Source organism: Dicentrarchus labrax, unplaced genomic scaffold (assembly GCF_905237075.1).
Source record: "Dicentrarchus labrax unplaced genomic scaffold, dlabrax2021, whole genome shotgun sequence".
Classification (NCBI taxonomy): domain Eukaryota; kingdom Metazoa; phylum Chordata; class Actinopteri; family Moronidae; genus Dicentrarchus; species Dicentrarchus labrax.
The window spans coordinates 9,635,887-9,658,666 of record NW_026136713.1 but is presented as its reverse complement, the minus strand read 5'-3'; the positions used below and the strand labels follow the sequence as shown (position 1 = coordinate 9,658,666).

Sequence of the window (22,780 nt, the reverse complement as noted above, 5' to 3'; positions counted from 1 at the left end):
TTGTTGAAGAGAACCTGCTTTATCGCAGCAGCTGGCACATGCAAGTTAGAAGGCACAATAAGAGAATGGAAGAGCTATTAAAATAATTTCAACAGCAAATTACCCGAAAAGATAGAGAAGAATAATAGGAGGCGACAGACAGACAGACAGACAGACAGACAGACAGACAGAGAGAGAGAGAGAGAGAGAGAGAGAGAGAGAGAGAGAGAGAGAGAGAGAGAGAGAGAGCGCTGTGTGAGAATCACTGGTGCTCCCTCGCTTGCTCTCTCTCTCGTCTCCTTCCCACATACACTTACACACTCATTACACGCACGCACACACACTTCTTGAGCGAGACTGTGGCTCTCTCGGGGAGCAGAGCAGACTCGCGGGGGCAGTCGCCACAGAAAAGGAAAGACAGCGCTGAGGTGAGTTTATAAATTTACTACTTTATACTTTATAAAACATCTTTAATATGTCATCAAACTTGAATAAGTGGTGTGTGTGAAATCATAATCCATCCTGTTGTATTTGTACTGCAGAGGCATAATTAAGTTTCATTCAATATTTGCTCCAAGTCGGCCCTGATTTGCTGGTGTGCATTTCAGCAGCAATTCCTTTAATATTTGTCAAATATTTGATAAACCCTTTAACAGTACCATCAATGAAAATGTGGTTTCATTATCTTTTATCCCTTGTTCATATCAGATTTAGAAGCATTTTTGCTTTTTAGAGTTACAATTTTAAGCATTTCCATGCAAAGATGAGCAAAGGAGAATAAAACATAAGATAGAGAAGCAGTATGTCTGTGGTTAGTGATACGTGACCTCAGTCAGACTTACAGCATCTGAAGTTCCTGCTCTGAATGTCTGTTGGCTCAGTTGTGGGGAAACAACCATGATATAACACAAATTCAAATGTACAGGATTGTGGTTGTTGAGAGTTCAACTGAGTCAATCGGGAGTCTGGTGTGAGCATGTGAACTCTGCACAATGACAAATATACAAAGAGGTCATTTAATCAGTCATAAAAATGAGGAAGTGAGATTATTCTGTGTGCGTGTATGTGTGTAATAGAAGCAAAGAACTAATTTATCTTTCACCTGTTGCTATATTTGTGTCATACATTGAGGTTTGAACTTCACCTTTCACATTCTAAAACAAATACAGCGTGAATTTCCATAGTAACACATCAACAAACAGACATAGATAGACAGATCAATGCAGATCCATAGATCTCATCTTTGGCTTTTATGTTGATAAAGGTCGAGTGTCTGTAGCTGGTGCTCTTTATTTAATGCATGTTCAGACGTTGAGGCTGTCACTGCCGATGCCAACCACCCTGTTTCTCTTCTGTTTGTTAGGAGATGAGAAAAACACCTTTTCTGGAGCCAGTAAAAAAACAGAACTATGCGACATCAGAGAGGGTTAACCCAACAGGTTTAATCTACAATATTATAAGCTAAAGCAGCCACCAGGATACTGAGAGGATGTGGCTAAGTGTCATGACTTGGTCAGAGAACCATATGCGGTACTGAGTATTTCAGCATCTAAACAGCTACGAGGAAGTATAACTGTAAGAAATGAAAATTTGTTGATTCTGGACCTGTGCAACTATGTGTTTGTCTATATAAAGGTCTGTGTTTGTGTCTACTTACATAGGCATTTATTAGGTTTTAGCACTGTACAGAGAAGCTGTCCTGTTGACATAACAAAGGTGTAGTAAGGTCAAGAGTGACACACTGGCACATATCTGTGCCACAGCAATGGAAGCTGTTGGTGTCTATACATATTTTATGTGTCTGATCCCCCTGTCTGTGTACAGTGCCTGTCTGCAGACGTGTCTGTCGCTCAGTGTGTTTTCTTTTCACGCTTCGTCAAGATCCCACAGCTTCCCTCCACTGGTCAGGACGCACAACTGTTACCAAGCAACCCACCATCCCAGACTCTCTCTCTCTCTCTCTCTCTCTCTCTCTCTCTCTCTCTCTCTCTCTCTCTCTCTCTCTCTCTCTCTCTCTCTCTCTCTCTCTCTCTCTCTCTCTCTCTCTCTCTCTCTCTCTCTCTCTCTCTCTCTCTCTCTCTCTCTCTCTCTCTCTCTCTCTCTCTCTCTCTGAAACAAACTGGAAGACATATATGTATGCACACATACACACACAAAAATGCAGACAACTATAGATTGCTTTGCAAAAGGAGAGGAAGTGAGTGAGCCAAGTATTTGGTGCTCAATTGAATTATATTTGGATAAATGAAACATTTGGATGTCTGATTGCATTATGGTGTTGTTACGGATGCTGCGTGCAGGGACAAAAGTTGCTTTCAACATCTGAAGGCCTTTTCAGGATTACAGTCCCCTTTAATTAAATGTTTGTTGATAGTACCATTTAAAATTCCTTGCTTTTCTTTAATTGGTAGTAAATTTAGTCTAAACAACATACAACTTTTCTCAACCAAATCTAGACTTAACACCAGCTGCTGCCAGTTTCACACTCATGTCAAATCTTTTGACAACTCTGCAGTTGACCATCCATTACCAAAATATCATATTACTGAGAAGTACATGGAGTCACTGCATGTATTTGTACTGTGCTGACACAAAGTTTACAAGCATTGTAGAGACTTTCAGTAGTATTGCAAAAATGAGCTAAGTGATTTGGTTGTCATCTTTGGACACCATGCCATACCTTTTACCAACCAATACGTGGCAGATCCACTAACTGTAATTCAGTTTTAATGAGCTGACTGAAGGAATGAGTAAATGAAGTAGAAACTGTAGAAACTGGATAAAAAGTTAATTTCACACCCTGCTGATAATTCAGACCTTATCTCAATATTGCAGTGATTTGAGAAAGTGATTTAATCAATTTCCTGACTCTGTGTAAACAGATTTATACACATTACTTTGCATTAGTGACAATATGCGTGATTACTTTGGTTTCTCATTGAGTTGAAGAAGAACAGATATTCCTTATCCATTTATTTCTAAAAAGACACATCTGGCTGGTAAAAAAAAAGGTTGCAGAATGAACGCATCGTATTTGGAGAATCTCACAAATCAGGGAGCGAGTCCCAGCTGAGAGGTAAATAACCTCATTACTCATCTCTGAGCTCAGACCATGTCTGGTAGAGAGCCACTATTCCAAGATCTTTTCTGCCTGCCTTTCATCACAATACCCAAATTGGGTTCTTTTCACATGGCCACTCATTGCGTAATGGAAGGTCTAGATAGGGTAGAATGAAGTCTTTCCAGCTTATTTGCATCTCTCTTGTGCTGGAAGATGAGGGATAAGGACTGGAAGCTGTCTAGAAGTCAAATACTTTATTATGTCCACTGACTGGTCTCTGTCACCTTAGTTACAAACAGATAGACCTGTCCCAGGATGAACCCTCCAAGCACTCTCCCTCAAAACCAGAAACCTCTGCCAGTTTTAAGCCTGGGATAATACGTTTGGTCGTTTGTATCGTCCGCAGCAGATTCACAATTTAATAATAATGACTCCTCACTTCTTAACCAGCCGGTAGGGGCCACACATGATCAAGAGCTACTTCGGATCAGCTTGTTTGCAGATTTTTTTGGGCATTTTTTGTGGCATTTTTTCACATACATTTTGAATTGCCTGAGGTGTCACATTTACACATTAATTTAGATTAATTTTTAAAATACCGTGTTACAGAATTTAATGGTATGTCATGGTTACATTTTAGACTAAGTGATAATGAAAAAAGGCATGTATTTGTAAACAGTGTCTCAAGATTTGGAAATAAAACAATGTATTAATTTCTAATTTCACCTTTAGATGTTTCTGTACCAAGATTTACTAATGTGCCACAACAACGTAATGTTTTTGAGTTAAAATAACTTAATTTTCCAAGAAAATACTGATATGATTATTTGAATATATTTTTGCCACTCTTTGAAGTCTCCATGCCACCCTCTTGCCACTACTCATGCATACACGCTGGACATACAACCTGCCCAGCATTGCCTGTTCCCCACCCAAATGGCCCCAGACACACCTGGTGGAGATCTGCACTCTACTGAGTGCACTCTAGTTGTCTATTCAAAACATGAAACAGCATTCTCCTGCATAAAACCTCCAAAAGTAGAACAGCCTTTACATCCTGTTGAAAACACAGCACTCAGTAGCCATTACAATCCATTACAGCCCTCAAACTCCACTACTAAGATGTGTGTTTTGGGTTGTGTTAGTGTGTGCATGCACGCCTACATGCGAGTGTGTCTGTGATTATATATACAGATGTTGTAACGCTTGCCATTGTTTTACATTAGGGACAACTAATGAGAAGTTTGTGAAAGAAAACAGATGGTCAGTAATAAAGTAGCACACTGTCTGAATGAGTGATGCTTTATTTACTATACAGTATCATACTTCTCAACATCAGGGTGAATGACTTTAACTGTGACTTTCTACTCTAACTGTCATCTGCATAGACTAACAGAGACTTTTTTACATTTATAAAGGAAAAATGTATGTAAGTCACTTGCATTTTACTTGTGCTAAGTAAGTTTTGTGGTTCTTGATAAGTGAGTGGGCAGGATTGTATATTAATATGGTTTTAATAAAACACAAATGTTTATTCAAAAATAAACACAGGAAACTAATATGGTTATGCTCTCACACACACATGCACTGTAACATGGGAAAGGGAACTTACTAATTCAGCTGAGGGCAGATAAGTATTCCTGTGTGAACATACACACATACACACCCTTATATACATTATGTCCCAGGGTTGAGACAAGGTTACTTAAAAAAACTTCTAGTGACCATAATTCATGTCAATATGCAGACATTCCTCACAGGCCCGTGTTGGATCCAAGCCAAAACTCGTTCCAACTGCGAGTGTGTGTGTGTGTGTGTGTGTGTGTGTGTGTGTGTGTGTGTGTGTGTGTGTGTGTGTGTGTGTGTGTGTGTGTGTGTGTGTGTGTGTGTGTGTGTGTGTGACAAAGCGACAAAGCAACGAAGTGACTGACTGTGTGAGAGGCAGATTTTTTTCATTGATGATGAAAATGGTTAAAATGTGTGGTCTCTGAGTCAGTCTGTGGTTCTGTCAGATAAGAAGACTGAGATGTCATGTGCATTTGAGAGCTGCACTTCATACGTTAGTGGTTGTGTTATCAGTGTTTGCTCTGGATGAAGTTCAAAGCAGTGAGTCAGTGACAGAAATGTGTCCACAGAACAAAGAAGTGAAGATTATTAGGGTTCAAAGATTAGTTCTTGTTTCTACAGACCCAGATTTAATTAAAACCTTTCTTCCTGCGTTTTTTCATTATATCGTCCAATGCTTTCTTCTCGTCTTCATGTGAAGCCAGTGCGTCCACCTCTCGACATCGCTCTCACTCTCTCTCTTTGAGGTGATAAGTGAGTGGCTCTGGACCAAGTCTGGCAAATGTCCCATTATCCATTACAGTGTTAGAAAATAGACGAGCAAACATTACCCACCACCCACTGACGCAAACACATGTACTCCACACACACATCCTCACTTATCAAGTAGTTACCCTCATTCCACCAAGCACACATTAAAAACTCATGCACACATGCCATTAATGAGTTCACAGAGGACAAATAACACTTTGCAACTCTCTCGACAAGGTCCATGTAAGAAAAATCCATAAAAGAATTTCTGTCAACCATACAAACTACCAGAAATAATGTTTACTTGCCATTTGATTAAAAAATGTTTTATGATTTACGGCCAGTGCATTATTCAAAGGCACTGCCACATTATATAATCAAAATATTAATCATATCCAACAATATTGAAATCAAGTCTTAACATCATCTTAGCCTTAGCAGATTGCTGGCTGCTTACACAGTTACACATCTAGTCCTTAGCTGAATAAATACTGTGCACACAACAAGCACACTCATCTGTCTTGCTTTATGGTTTTATTATAGGCCGATTGGAATTCCCATTAGCTGACTTTCTAAAATGGCAGCTTTACTTTTGCTTGTTTTATAAGAAAAATGACAAACATTATAAGTAAGAATACATTTGACAGTAACATGCATTTTTTAAAACCACCATAGTCCTTGTGATGATACATAATGTTGTGACTTGATTAATTATTGCTATGACAGCCATATACTCAATTGTTTACCATCATAAATCTTGCATGCAAGGCTTGGGGCTTTACGTTTAGAATCATACATACATCAACTATGTAGACTTTAGTTTCACAACTCAGCAATCATGCGAGCCAGACCTAAATTTGGTTTGTGTGTCAATAATTAGGGTAGGGTTAGGGTAAGGGTGAGGGTTGGTTTCAGGCATTTAGTTAGTGGTGCTACACATGCAGCCAGTGTCATTTAAAAAGATTAATATTTTAATGTACCAAACACTTTTCAGAGAATAAAGACAGTATTTTGCCATAAATCAGAATTCCCTTGTTCCAAAGGCAGACTTCTGTACATTTTCCCAACAAACTGTGAGTCATTCTGTCAGGGATTACTAATGTTTTATAATTTTTATCAGCTACTACAGACATGGTGCCAAGTTAGTACTTGATTTTTTTTTATTCTCCAGCTCATAATATTCATCCAATAATATTTTGGATACACTGCATTAGTGTTTTCCATCATCTGTACTGTATTAATCCATAGATGGAAAAAAGAGGCTCAGATATGCTCACAGATATACAGTACTTAGTTGCCTGTGCAACACAGTGTTGTCAAACATGAGTAATAATAATGTATCCATATGTGGTTTTAAAACTTTCATCCAGTTATGGTTTTTGAACTTCAATGTATGTAAATTGGGTTAATATAACTATCACAGAGATTGTAATAAATCAACTATCAATAATCATAAAGTTATATATAATACAGTTATAATCAAACCCAAGGAAAGTAACTGCTTTCTGTACTGTAAGCATGGCTGTACAATATCTGAAAATGCAGGAAATACTGTATGATAACCAACTGTGTTTCTTATCTCTGTCCACAAGGTGTCACCAGAGCCATAGAAGATGGTGTTGAAGCCAAGGTGATGTCATGGACCAGTACGAATCAGCCACGCAGACAGAAAGCTGTTTAACACACATCATAGACATTTCAACAGCCAAGGATAGTGCTGATTTGCAATTCTCAGTATCAGCATTTGTCAAGAGACAAATGTTGTTCAACCAACTTCTAGCAAGACTTTTTTGATGAATGTTGTTGTGAATGGGAATGCTGGTGTAGTCAAGTCCCAGGAGAGATGAAATCTATGGTTAGTTGGGTTGAGGCCCAGCAGGAACAGCAAACAGTCAAGTAAATTAGTAGCTAAGACAGACGAAATACTGGGAGAGAGAGGGAAACAGGATTAAGTCACATTTGACCATAGGGACCCGTAGATTAGATTGTATGCACTTTAATAAACGGGAGCACCCAAACGCACGGAGTGAACATATTTAATAACATTACTTATGAGCCTAAGTCTTGTAATTCTTCATTCAATGCAACAACTGAGACATCTCATCAAGTTTAAAACTGAAAAGAAAACTATGGTTCACATAAAAGGTCCAGCAATGATGTCATCAGATTGTCTCCAGTGAATCACCAGCGATAATGTTGTCAAACGTGATGCTGGGTGTCCTCCTGTCCCTCCTCATCCTTCTTACTGTCGGCGGTAACGTGCTGGTGTGCCTGGCTGTCTGCGCCTCTCGACGCCTCCGCTGCCTCACTAACTGCTTCATTTTGTCACTGGCTGTCACAGACCTGCTGCTCGGCCTCTTGGTCCTCCCCTTCTCTGCCCTCCTCCAGCTCAACGACGATTGGCCGCTTGGCCCGGTCTTCTGCAACTTCTACATCTCCATGGATGTCATGCTGTGCACTGCCTCCATCCTCACACTCCTGGCCATCAGTGTGGACCGCTACCTGGCAGTGACCATGCCTCTGAGATACGCCTCACTGGTGTTGCCATGGAGAGTTGCTGTGGCCATGGCCAGTGTTTGGATAGTGTCTGTGGCCGTTTCTTTCTTGCCCATCCAAATGGGGTGGAATACTGTTAATGGGACAGTGCAGAACCGCGGGCCTTGGGCTCCAGAGAGGAAATGTCGTTTTGAGCTGAACAGACCCTATGTGCTGACTGACTCTCTTCTCACTTTCTATCTGCCTCTGATTGCTATGTGCTGGACCTACCTCCGAATACTCCGCATTGCAAGGGCACAGGCCAAACGCATTATCAGTGCCCGGCCCACTTGCATCACTACCTACAACTGCAGGAACAATCCTTCCACCAGTACCACTGTGGTTTCCAGTGTTACAGCAGTGGCTCTGCGGGAGCACAAAGCCACAGTGACACTGGCTGCAGTGATAGGGGCTTTTGTGGTGTGCTGGCTGCCGTATTTCATTCTGTTCACAGTGTTGGGCCTAAAGGAGCATCCAGACCCTAGCACAGTACCAGAATTTCCCATTGTGTTGTGGCTGGGTTACACCAACTCAGCCCTCAACCCTATCCTCTATGGAGCCCTCAACAGGGACTTCAGGTCAGCCTACGCCCATCTACTGAGATGTCGATGCCCCACTTACAGTGGTTGGAGGAGCCGGCAGCCGTCTCCCACTGTAACAGCAGGTAAAACTGTAGAAGTTTAATTCCATTGATGTTTCAGAAGCACTTTCATTTAGGAGTGGACATTTATTTCAGACGAGTGTGAATACATAATAAGGTTCTTATCTCCAGTTTCTCCAGTTTTTATTCTTCCTTTCATTCTCCCCGTCAGCCAGAGGAGAGCTTACAGAGGTGACACTGCTGTGTGGCCACACCCCTTCTACTTGTAGAGCTGGTCAAACAGATGAAAATTTCATGCTTCAAGAAATGGACAGCAGGACAGCCACAGCAACTATCCAATTTGCAAATGGCACTTCTGCCACAGATGTCAATGGCAATGAGAGGTAAATTATTGTTCAGGATATACTTACCTTCATGAACACAAACACAAAATTACATGACCTGATATGATGCAGAAAAGCTCATGTCAGCAATGGAGTTCTTGCATGCAGAGTCATGCCTCAAAAATAATCAAATACAAGTACTTTAAAAAGTGAGATACTTCACATCGAAATTAGTGTTGAAAATGCTACAAGTTCTACAGTACATTCACTCGTGTGTATACACAGCCACACCCACCCACACACACACACACACAAACACAAAGGTGTTGTACTTTTCTCATCTTTCATTCATTTCTATGAGCCCAGGTCGTGCTGAGCTTGTGCTGGTGAGGTGGATGCTGTGTTCACTATACTGTGGTTGCAACCAAGAACCAGAATCCATCAGCCATCAAGAAGACAGACAAAAAGAGCGACAGAGATTTACAGCCCCTCTATTTGGAAGCCTTCAGTGCCACAGTATAAGCACCTATAATACACCATGTAAGTAGATACACATGACATCCATATAGCCCCCACTGTTCATGTCAGGCCCAGAATAAATGAACTGTGACACAAAGATCCTAGCAGTGTCATCCACAGTGCATCAGGCCATATGGCAATGTGTTTATTAGGCCAAGAAATTTGCTCTCAGCACATCAGAGACACGTTATCCAGTTTCACATCCTGCTCTCATTTCTTTGTTCGCACTTTGTGAACAGCGTTGCTTTCTATGTGCACGTTTGTAAAGTGTGTATTAGTTGAAGCAAAAGAACTACAAAAGTATTTTTTCTTTGTGATTACAAATGAAAAAAAATCCATCCTCTGCTAGCACACACACACACACACACACACACACACACACACACACACACACACACACACACACAGTAAATCCCATACACAAGAGCTTTGTAAGTATGTTCATCATGCACTGTATGTGTGTGTATGTATTAATGATATCCTCAGATTTGCAGCCTAGTAATTACCATTTTAAATACATTAAAAGTGCAACATTAAACAACACTTCCCAAAATTCACCATATCAGCCAGTTTAAGCACAGTTTTATATGGTAAAAAAACAACAACCAATTAATCATGCCTGGTCATGTCTTAAACAGGAAGAAATCCTCACAGCACTCAGAGAGAGAGCTGTTTTACGCAACTATTTTGAATCTTCTGTTTTGTTGTTTTGTTTTTAATCAGCAAAAAAGAAAAAACTATGAACTGTACATTAATGGAAATTTATTTCTAAAACAAAAGTCTCATTACAGCAGTTCCTTGGTGAAACAACATCCTTTTATGTGAACAATTTTTAACCTCTCTAGCACCGATTATACCTCCTAAAAAGTTTATGTGCAGCCCCGTATTGTATGTGATTATTGACACAGCAAACTCAAGAGTCGGAGCTAAACCACACATACCCACAGTGGTGAAGTGAATTATTCTTTCCTCCCCGCATATTGTACATATTGATCCTCTCCATTTTTGTGTTTATTCTGCCACTTAGCAATCAATCCATAATCTAACAAACAAAAATGGGAGAAAATGGGACCTCAGCAACTCCACACCTCATCAGCAACCTTCATCCGCCCAGGAACAAACAAATGATGATGCTTCTACATGGATGGGGCTAAAAGTCTAGCATCCAACCATCAAACGGGGTAACATGTGGCCCTGATATGCTCTTGAACTAACTGCAGATTGTATTTAAGCTCTGGAGGACTAAACAAGACCAGGCAATTAACTTATTGGTCATCAATTTTATGAACTACATTTTTTATCTATTTTTTATCATGACTCAAGAGTGCACTCCAGTGGAAACACGAAGTAGCACAACTTTAACCTGGACAAAGTAAATGGGAATGCATGTTTCACAAAATGAGGGAATGGAAGGGAAAAGGTGATAAATGGACTTTAACTACATTTATTATCACTTAATGTGGAATGTGTTGAAATGTGTGAAATTTAAATGTGTAGCATGCAAACTAATGTTATGTATCTATTTTGAAAAATGCAGTCGCCTCCAGACTTCGTCTTTACTGTTGCACATTCAGTGGCGTAAAGCTGGAAAATGCATGTATTGTTATCATACTGTAAAAGTAACTGTGGACTGAAAACATGGCATGTACCGTTCCTCCAAAACAGAAAATTACAACCATACTGTACCAATAAAGAGCATCTTAAATAAAGAATACAATACAGATTCGCTATATTTAAAGATTGATAGGAATTATCATGTGGGATTATACATAAAACATATAAGTGGAAAAGAATGGAAACAATTAATCACAACTGACGCATTCATTGCCTCAAACTATTGCCACATTAACCCTTAACCTTCTCCATACTTCAAGCAATTTCCTTTGAGGACTGACAGAAGTGTACATAATATCTATCAGCATGTCAGGTACCAACTAAAAACAAGTAACGAGGGGATTTTACAACCCATTCAACCACATATAAACACTTATTTGGTATTTATAACAACTAGTCATTCCTTACATTCAGCTCCATTTATACTTTAATCCAGGTTAGATTAGCTGACAATAAACGCTCTATAATAGGAACTTCATCCTCCACATTCAGTCACAGATCTGTTGATCAATGAGTAACTCCACTGGAGCAGTTGGTTAAATGATAGGTTCAGATTTTTTTAAAGGCTATCTTTCATGCCATATGTATTCAAACCATCCCTCCTGTCTGTGAGGAAGTGATCCCTTTCTAGTGTGACAACACTATAAAAAATGACAGACATCATACACAGTCCTCCTCATTAAGCCAGTGACATTTATGTCAAGCAATTGACCATTTATTATAGAAAAATGGTTTTACTGTATTATTTGGTGGAAAATGCTTTGCTCTTTATGGGGCTAGGAAAATATCAGAGGATTCTGCAGAGAGAGTTACTCCCCCAAACACATACAGTAACAGCACAGACTCAAAGATAGATGTAAACATACATTAATATTAGAGCTTAGCAAAACAAACCTAAGAAGAGGTTGTAAGGTGAAGGTAGTTGTGGCATCAGGAATCAGCAGGGTAAAAGGAAGAACTTCAGTTTATAATGGCCACTTTGCACACAAATGTGACTGGATATTACTATTCAGCTGGTAGCTAACTAGTAACAGATGATCCATAAAGAAGCCAATGATACCAAGCATGAATGAGACAGCAGCTGACATGAGGGCAATTGAGTTTTCCGCCTAAACTACCAAAGAGCCTAATTTCTGTGCAAAGCTAATATCTGCAAGCTGAGTTAAGGTACGGTCACATTACACTTCAGTCCACTGAATATTCGCTCCATCTCCCATTCACTTCATTTGAAGCCCACAACGGTGCAATCTCCTTTGTTCAACTTTGAAGTGGATGTGCTTTGAAAATGTAGAATTTACTATTCCACCCAGTTATTATATATATATATATATATATATATATATATATATATATATATATATATATATATATACACATATAAATACATTATTCATACCAACTATACATTGTCATACTACCTGACAACAAATTGTAGCATCGCTTTCAAACACTGTTTAGATTTTGTGATCGCTCTGAGCAATATTCATTTCACATCAGAAATGTGACATTTTAAGGCTGCATGCAGGGAAATTTCCTTCAAGAGAGGGGTAAATGTGACCATATCTTTAGCCGGGCTGTTTGTGGCTTTATTGCCAGTGCGACTACCAGGATCAATCGAGCCAGCATGGCTCAGCAAATGAACACTGTTCATGTACACACAAAGAAACATTTCATACTAAAGACACTGCAACTCTGACAGATACCCCCTTAACTTGACTGCTTTCTTTCCATGTACTGTATATATGGCATGTTAGTATTTTATTAACAAACAATGACTAATTCAAATGTATAATTTACTAGTAAGTACCTTTAAAAGGGCTTTTTTTTAAATTCAGACTCACTGTGAAGAAAATAACAAGCGGATGCAGTAAATATTTAATTTAGGGTTTTCATGGCTGAAAACCAGAGTGGTTAATAACTTGGTCTTATCTGTACTCTGTCCTCTCTAACTGAAAGAGAAAGACATTTATTGTGCTTTTCACTCCTTGAGTCTCTCTATTCCTACATAAACATCATGTGTCTCTTGGTAATTCTGGTCAGCTGCTACCCTTCTCCATCTCTCTCCTTTTCAGAGTGACCACTGACAGCTCAAACTACATGAAAACCATTCATCATTGCTTCTTTAACATCAGATTAATGTGGGGAAAAACAGAACATATAGACTCTCTTTCTCTCTCTCTCTGTCAGTCTAATACGCACACACACACACAAATACTGTACACACACCCGACTAGCTCTGTATAAGCTATCAATCATAGATATTGTCATTATTCAACTGTGTCATCGACAAGCCTCTCTCTCTCTCTCTCTCTCTCTCTCTCTCTCTCTCTCTCTCTCTCTCTCTCTCTCTCTCTCTCTCTCTCTCTCTCTCTCTCTCTCTCTCTCTCTCCTTTCTCTCTCTCTCTCTCTCTCTCCTCTCTCTCTCTCACTCACACACACTCACACACACACACACACACACAGAAGAGAGAATCATGAATCATAAATCTTATGAATGCCATCTAAAGACTGCTCAGTGCTATGAGAAAGAGAGATGATTGATAGATGCAAGTGACTGTGGCGAAAGCAAAGAAGATGGACAGAAGGTTGTAACCAACAACACCGAGGTCAGAAACTGCAGTTCAAGGGTCAAACATATCGGAGGAGGCGCAATATGGCCAAGAAGGGAGGAGAAAATGGGGGGGAGGAAGGGAAGGAGTAAATGGTTGAAGGGGAAGGGAAAGAGGAGGGAGGAGGACGGGTGTGTGTGTATGGGGGGGGGGATGCTGCCACAGCGAGGCTAAAGCCATAACTCATCTTTTATTAAAAATAATGAAAAAAACTTAATGAGTTAATAATATCATGGAGAAAGAGATAGGGAGTGAGACGGAGATGGAGGAAGGGACAGGAGGACGGAGGAGAGGAAGGAAAAGAAGAAAGGAAATGAGCGAGAAAACGGCAGAGATAGAGAACAGAACAGGGTCAACGTGTGTCTCTTTTTGCCCTCTGGTCATTTATTCCAGTTTACAAAGTTCACACAAGATCCATTACAGCAGCAGGGACAATCATAGCGATCCCCCTCTTTCTGCCGACCTAAATCCCAAAGCCTGCCTGGTAATTAAAGGCACTTAACAACCAATTAACAATGATGAGCTAAATTAGCAGGATATTGTCTCCTTTGACTAGGCTACTGCATTATCAGTGTATTGAAACAGCGATGAACAAACCTCAGTGGCCCGTGTTTGCATGTAGGCAAATGACGGATTAATTACTATTAAAACATCAGCATCTTAATGAGCTTGGAAACAATTAGAGAGGTCGTTAGCATGTGGAGAACGGCTGAGAAAAGAAGAGGGGGGGAGTGAATACAAAACAAGAGAGAAATCTTCATTGCGAAGCAATACTGATTAAATGGACGTACGGTCGCACTCATCGCCCAATATCCACGGACCTATTAAATACATGACATCACCATTTGTCTTTTCTACCATCAAGCTACTTTTTCTCCTGCCATTATCTTTCCCCCTTCTTCCCCGGCTTCCCCAACTCTCTGCCTTCGCTTCGCCTCTCATAAAAAGCCTTTTTCTTGCTCTTCCATTCCTTTCTCCACTTTCTGCTTTTTCACTCCCATTTCTTCCTTCCCTCCTTCATGCTTGGGGGGCACAGTCCTGTGAAGGAATTTAATATGCAACTTTTATATGAGAAACCAATCGCATACGTCTGGGTCTATTGGGCTCGCAATCTATCGGCCCGGACGGCTAATGCAATAGAGAGAGCCGGGGCTATTTATCACACAGGGAGCTATCTTTTCCTCTCTCTCTCTCTCCCACTCTGCCCTCGCTCTCTCTGTCTTTATTCAAGCCCAGATTCCTGGCTGCCACTAAATCAGGCCAACTATGAGCTATGGCTGCCCAGAGGGCATCTCCTCTTTTATAGGGGGATTTGGATTTTGTATCTACTGGTTCCTCAGTGGTCGTTGAGACTGTGCTAACGGAAGCTATAAACATTCAACAAACAAAGGCAACAACTTAAATGTCCCTCCGTCCCCACTGTAATGATCATGAACGTGTAGAGATATATGGAAGTTGGAGAATGCATAAACCTGATGAATACGATATCGTGGCATTTACAATGATGCTTCAAAGATTTGTTTGTGTGCATGTCTTCAGACAGAGAGGCAGAAACGCATACAAAGACTACACATGCACAGACGTGTGTACACGTACTATACTGCTATAGTAATATGCTACAGTATAATTCAAACAGTATCACCGATACTACGCACAGCAGAAGCACAACTTCAAAAGTTTCCTGCTGAAAAACAAAAGTGACAGTGCAGAGAATGCTGCCCACCTGCAGCAATTAAAATGCCTCCAAAAACCAAATTCATTTCAACAAATTAGCCACATTACTGGCCACTGTGTAATCGCTGATGGCAATTAATAAGAAATTAGTCACAATCAGCCCTATATTAACATCTCACCCAGGGGCCGCGGCTGGAAATTAATAACCAGAGATTCATCTCTCTTACTGTCTTTCTGGCTCCCTCTCTCTCTCTCTCATCACGCGCACACACACACACACACACACACACACACACACACACACACACACACCTTTGCCCACCTATATTGTTCATGAATCTCCTCTAAGACACTGATTTTTTCTGTGTGGATTGTCTCATATGATCCGCAATCTGCTCATGTCAGCTAGCCAGCTTCCTCTTTACCAGGGTGTGAAAACCCCCTGAAAGACAGGAGTGTGTGTGTGTGTGTGTGTGTGTGTGTGTGTGTGTGTGTGTGTGTGTGTGTGTGTGTGTGTGTGTGTGTGTGAGAGAGAGTGTGTGAGTGTATTTTCTAACCAGTGCATGTACAGTCAACACATGCACATACACTTTGAACACTTTGTACACATGTGAACACATATACAGAAATATATCATACACTGTATATCTCTATGGTGTGTACTGTATGTGTGTACTGTATGTGTGTGTGTGTGTGTGTGTGTGTGTGTGTGTGTGTGTGTGTGTGTGTGTGTGTGTGTGTGTGTGTGTGTGAGAGAGAGAGGTGCTACACAAATGGGGAGGGGGTATCGGTGGAGACTGGGCCCGCCTCTAGGGGTCCTCACACCAATCAGCAATGCGCACCAAGAATCAATTAACACCAGTGGGAGGGGGCAGAGGGTAAGGCACCACACACACTTAGACACACACACGCTGTCCGCACGCACACTGCCCACACACATGGTACTGTCTGAGGAGATATCCATCAGATAACACATTGTGCGATATGCCAATGTGTGTGTGAGCGTGTATGTGTGTGTGTGTGTGTGTGTGTCTTTGAGCGTGAGTGTGTCCCCATCCCGGTGTGTCCCGGTCTCTCATGGTGTGAGGTTGGGGAACAGATTGGGGGTCAGCAGGGGGGTCAGGCCAGGGTCACCCCCGTCTGAGCCTGGTGTGTGTGTGTGTGTGTGTCTCTACGTGTGTGTAGTAAAGCCTGACCACTACTTCCAGGGCTCACTGGCAGGCAGAAATGAATAAGATGGATGGTGTTGATTCATACTACGAATTCATTGCTCCCCCTGAATCCATAGAGAATAAATACATCCACAGAAATTATGAAGCAAGGGACCAAAATGAGCATCTCACATTTTATATTCCTCTTTCACTTTTTCTCTCTCCCCATTCCTCTCTCTCTCTTTGTCTCTCTCTGGTGTGGGGACAGCTGCTGGCTACATGAAAACCATTCATCATTGCATCTTTACCATAAAATTATTGACAGCAAGGAGGGCGAGGAGCTTTATTGGCTACATTTTACAAGGTTGGACAAAGAGAAAAGTCACCCATCAGTGGGAACATGAAAACTTAACTAAAGTAATAACAAAAGGCAACCATGTTTTTTTGGGACGGCGCAGATGCTCAGCTGAAAAGGAGAAGAGAGAGCACGAAAGAGGGACAAGACATTTCCACTGCATTAGACAAAACAGAACGGCCAAATAAAGTGATCAAAGAGTGTCTGCCATTTGCCCATGAACGTTCCACTGCAAAACCCCACCTCTTTCCTCTTCCTCTCTCTCTACACACATTGCCGTCTCCATCTGTTAGCCCGCTGCACTCGTCCGTCCACTGTGTCCCCCCCCCTTCCTTGTTTCCTCTCCTCCTCAGCTCCTCTCTGGCCTTCCTACCCTCAGGGAGGTAAGGTGATCTCCCTGTGCTGGTGTAAGTGACTGGTATTAGTCTCCTTCTCTGTCTGTCTGTTTGATCCCGGCACTAATGACTCCACAGGGACTGGGGTCTGATAATGGGAAATCAATATAGAGAATAGCGCTCTGGAGTGGCCTCACTTAGCTCTCGCTCTTTCACGCCTCACAGCAAAGTGCCTCTGTGTATTTGTGTGTGTGTGAAGAGGGGTGTAGTGTAGTATGTGTGTGTGTGTGTGTGTGTGTGTGTGTGTGTGTGTGTGTGTGTGTGTGTGTGTGTGTGTTTATGTGTGTATCGATGTATGATGATGTATATCAAGGAAATCTTTTTAAGCGGAGAATTTAAATATGGGCCTACTGCCTGGTGCATGTAATGCACATAACATTTTATTTTCAGTTTTTTAATTCTGATTACGGATTACTTCTACACTTCTATGGGCTGAAAGCTTATAAAACATTTGAAAAGCACATTGGATCAAATCAAAGTTACTGGAGAGCTGACATTTTTGGGGTCATGCGGCAGTAATATGCATGTGTGGCTGTGTATATCTGAGTGTGTCTAATCGGTCACACTCCTGCGCCTGGGGCCAGACAGGTGGGGCTGGTGGCATGAGGCTGGTGCCCCCCCTCCACCCTGAGGGGCCAGAAGGCCCAGCGAAGCAGGGTGCTGGAGTAGCTCCCTCTGCCAGGCACCAAAGCACTATGGCTGGTGGCAGCTGGTCCTCCGTCCCTCCCTCCCCTCCTCCCCTGCATGAGCGCCCCGCGGGCAGGCAACAGGAGGGGTGAGGAGGTCAAGAGGCAGGAGAGAATGGGTGGAACGGTGGCGACATGGAGGATAATCGGCTTTTATGAAGCGGAGAGGACACAGACAGAGAGAGACGGGAAACACTGCTCTGACACAATGCAACTGACTACAAGCAGTAATGAATTAACACATTAGCGCCACGACCAGGGGCGTTCAGGAGCACTCAGCTGCTCTTAAACACAAACCCGCAGTGGCACGCTCTCTCACACGCACACATAAATCAGTCATAAGTCATTAAAGCAATAGCAAACACACGCGCTTATTAATTACATCAGTCATTTTGTTGAAGGCAGATCCCCCTGAAAGCCATTGAGAATGATCAGAGATTAAAAATGTCTCCACAAAAACAGCAGAGAAACTTTTACTTAGCACTCAGAATAGATATCATAAGACAGAGATTAACCACACACACACACATAGAAGAAACAATGCTATGGGAATCCTCTCGTCCAAACTCAAGCCATGTGTTCAATTATCATCAGCCCCAAATGATCCCCATTAATGCTTTAACTCTTTCTCTCACATCTCAGTCTCAGCCATCCATCCATCCTGTTTTTTCCCTCTGCTCTCCGTCCATCCCTATAATTCTCCGTCTGTGCGGTTACTTACTTCCCTCTCTCACTCTCTTCCTCTCCATCCTCCTCTCCCTCCCTCCCTGACTTTTAACCAGCGTGAAGAGGCAGCCATGCATTCAACCATCAGACAGGCTTACATGGTCTACCCTCACACACGCACACATGGAGTCAAAGCATATTGTAAGTGTAACAAGAATGCAATGTTCACTGACACAAATACCCACCATATCAGGGCATCTTTATGTGGTTAAATGTGCATCCTGATACATGCAGTAAAAAGAGCTTACATGACTGATTTGTATACAAGAAAATCACACTGAGAGTCCCCTTATATGTTGCTGTTTGACTCCCATGTGCTACAACATTTAAAAAGCAAAATTTTTGCTGGCATGACTTGATCTTTCCTCCAATAAAGGTAACCTTTTGGGATGATGGCCTTCATATTTGGTAATTAAAATCCCTTCATATCCACCCAGCCATACATTTGACATTTACAGTGACATTTTACATGGTTTATCAGCTTTTTAAGTGTCTGGCAGATAAATTGCGTCCACACAGTGCACAGAGCAGTGGTCCAGTGACAGCCGATGATGGCCCTGACCGAGTCCCTGATGGGGGATCCCATTCCTCTCTTCTCATCCAACAATCCCACTGAGCATGTCAATATGAAACACTATCCCCCCTCACTGGGGCCTTGCTAGGCTATCCCTCCCTCCCATTATAGACAAGACAGGCTTATATTGATAGAATGAGCCTGCAAACTGCTGCATCTGTGTGTGAAAAGATGCACGGTGTGGTATGGAGAAAAGTGTAAATTAGACCAAATCAAGTCTCCCAACAGTAAAACACATTTTCACTATATTGCACTCAATGTGAGCGTGATTTACTACACGACTTTTGTTGTATGTGGGCTGAGGGAAAGCGGGCCGTAAAGCTTTGTTTACCCAACTTTAAAAAATCCACAGCCTTGTAAATGTTGTCAGATGGCCGATGCCAGTGTCTTTCAGCTTAATACTACCTATATTAAATAGTTTAAATATTTCATAAGGGCGGTTTTTAGAGCGAGGGAGGGGAAATCGTTAGCTGCGGTAAAGTTTCATTAACTGGTCCCCATTTCGCTGCGAGGCAAACTCATCTCCTCTTATTGTAATAAAACAATCTCTCTCTCTCTGGGTGCTGCTATCCACTCATCTCCCTCTCTCTACCGCCTCTCTCCTTCTCTTTTACATCATAATAATACACTACATCCCCTTTAAATGCACTATTACTTACCGCTGCCTTTTCATATTGTAACATCACGGGCACTTTAGCGACAATATAAAAGCGTGTCATTCATTATTCAGAAGCAGCCGGCCTCGTCCCCCTTTTAAAAAGTCAGGCGCGCTGCTGAAATTGATAACGGCGAAGAGACGCGCAATAAAAACGCAGCCCCCGGGTACCGAGCTGCAGCCCAGACCCCCGATTATGCAGATCAAGTGGTAATTTCTCAAACAAATCGCACTCTTTCACTCTTTTGTTGTCGTTTCTTTTTGGACTTTTGGAATCAGGGTGTCAGCATTTATATTGCCTGTGGAAAAAAAATGAGGATTGATGTGCATCTTAATTGTTCGTGTGGGCTGGAGGCTTTTCAGACACACTATCTAAATATTTTGGCCTAAACGAGATAACCTCAAGGCTGCTTTTTAAAGGGGTGTGTGTGTGTGTTTTTTTTTTTTTTTTAAATGGGCTCTTGGTATCAATTATTTTTTACCTTTTCTGCTGTAATCGTGAAGCAATGAAATGATCCGACGCCGTCTTCAACATTCAGGCCATGAATAAATTCAGAGAGGCTGGTGGGAGGCGGGCTGGGGCTCCTCTGGATAACCGGTGACATGGTGGTATTCCGGTAGGTCAGAGCTAATGTGTCATAATCACTCATTATCATTGGATTACACCGGATTACTAACACCCAACATCTGCAACCAGTGGGACCCCGTCTGCTCCGTTGGAGGGACTGCTTTCACTCTGTGGAGTCAGGATAAACGCAAACAAATATATAACTTTTCATAAAGCAGACATTCTGGGCATGCTTTGTCTCATAAGCGGCCCTGCAATGCCTTATAAATCAATTACATGAATTAAAAAATATATGTTCGATTCACAAACTCCGCCACAATTACTGTTGGGGAATTATTTTTTGCAAATGTCATCAAGAGAAACATGAAAATGTCCACAAAGATGACAGCTATAACAGACCAATTCTCCCCCATCAAAAGCCACCGGTGAGCTCACATATGGCAGGGTGAACCAGCCAACACCCAGAGTCTGTCCATATTGCCAAACAAACACCTCGGGCCTTGTCCAATCTCATATTGCTTCATAAGACTTTATTGTGAAGGGCGAGATGCGGATGCTTTTTAAAATATATATTACACACTACAGTATCTTTGCATTTCCCTTTGATTTTGTAGCGTATAACTTCCCAAATTGAACCAATTACTTTCTATTTTATTCGGATATTTTTTTAATGCAGTTTAACACACCATATAAATCCAGCCCGCATTTTCTTAAATAATAGATCGTGACTGCAAACAGGCTGACAATGATACCTAATAGCCCGCATAAAATTCAGTCAAGAAGACAGCATAACCCAAATACTACAATTGAATTATTTAGTCGAGACATTAAAACACATGCCTTTAAAAACGATGATTAATGAACAGGTTGGCCAAATCCTTTAAAAGCCTACAAATATACACCCCATTGTCACTAAATGAATATGTTGGGCATTAGTTGGTTAAAGTACTGTAATGTGATAGCTTAAAAAGCCACCTGCCGCATCCAAACTCGATGCGCATTTGTCTGTCCCTGAGACAAGTTAGTGAAAATGTGATTATCCGGTCACTTTGGGCGCCTGTTACATTGAATCTGAGCGGTTAGCAGCTTCCAGAGCCCGGACACTTTATCTGAAGTAGCCCATGGCCTTCCCTTGTCAGGTCATTTAATGTGGCACTGGCTACCAGGAACAAATAAGGCCACGTAATGCTTTGCCAAGCTCAATAGGTCCTGGTGATTCACTGCCAATGTTCAATTAGGTTGCTGCCTTTTTTATTTTAAACAGAGGCGTGATGGGTTTCATGTGCGTAATTACGCACTGGTCAAATGATCACCCTGGTTTTACCATTATTACTCTCAATAATCTCAGAGTGCCTACTATATTTAATAAATGCTATTGAAACGCATTATTAAGTAAATGTTTTTCAGTGATTATTTCTTGAATGAATGAATAAACATGAATATGACTGATCTGCATTTGATTATAAGGTTTAAATCTGACGCATTGTGAATATTTGGAAAACATTTTATATTTTTAGGTTCCAGCTTAACAATCCAACATATTTTGAACAAAAAAGTTGAACATTAAACGCCGCAAGGAAGTGCAATGCCAAAGAAATATAAAAACAACTCCCCACATTAGATTACAAGGCGTGGACGATGTGAAGGGTTTTAAATTAAAAGGAATATAAATACAGACTGACGTTTCTTCCTTTTGTTCTCCCCTTTATAATATACCCATGACAAATAGTCTTCAGGTTATAAAACACTTCCTAATAGCTTTCAACCAGTTTTTCGTGTGAACGTATTATTCCCGTACATTCCACATGTGTCAAATAATACAGGCTGAAGAGGTGACACAGCAAGAGGACGAATGATGCGCACTTTGTGTCTCGCCTGAAAAGTGGAAATTGGCAGAAGCATCAATTCATCAGACCCTTAGGTGTGTAAAAAGTTTTCTCCATCCGACATCATTTGTCACCAAAACTTATAAACCCGTTTACAGGGAACACATTTATGAGGACGAGCGGTACACTGACAGATGACTGACAAAACACCACTTGGTTGAAACGATAAAATATTAGACGTTCGTCGCTTAAGAAGCTTAAAAGAACATTGATCTTCAATGATCCCTGGTGCGATTTCTTTTTACATACGCCACATAAATTTCCATGAAGTTGTCGCTTGTTCTTTACTCTCTCTCCATTATAAAGATAAAAGAACGACAACATCAAATAGTGACTCACTCAGAGGGCGTGAAAATGCCATATATTGCCATATATATATAACAAACTGACGCCCGTGGTTATGGGAAATCTTGGTTATTGTGCCAAATCGTGGGCCTACCCCCATTAACATTCAATCAGTCATTCTGGTGCCAGCCAATGAATGGTGGAGAGGGATGGAGGAGGACGGAGCTGCTAGACGGAGCGTTTTGACGCGCTGAGAGGAGAACAGAGC

The 22,780-nt window shown here is 41.4% G+C and overlaps 1 protein-coding gene across 2 annotated transcripts; it reads left to right on the top strand.

The window, feature by feature from the left end:
• The first annotated feature begins 312 nt into the window (after positions 1 to 312).
• Positions 313 to 11,055, top strand: LOC127375122 (histamine H2 receptor-like). Of its 2 annotated transcripts, XM_051420957.1 has the most exons (5): positions 313 to 407; positions 6,949 to 8,555; positions 8,704 to 8,875; positions 9,182 to 9,355; positions 10,362 to 11,055. In XM_051420957.1, exons 2-4 carry the CDS (start codon positions 7,550 to 7,552, stop codon positions 9,189 to 9,191), a joined length of 1,188 nt encoding a protein of 395 aa, XP_051276917.1. In that variant the 5' UTR covers positions 313 to 407; positions 6,949 to 7,549; the 3' UTR covers positions 9,192 to 9,355; positions 10,362 to 11,055. The 2 variants fall into 2 exon arrangements, with proteins under 2 accessions (XP_051276917.1, XP_051276918.1); XM_051420958.1 differs by lacking the exons at positions 9,182 to 9,355; positions 10,362 to 11,055 and having other exon boundaries at positions 8,708 to 8,851.
• Positions 11,056 to 22,780: the final 11,725 nt, after the last annotated feature.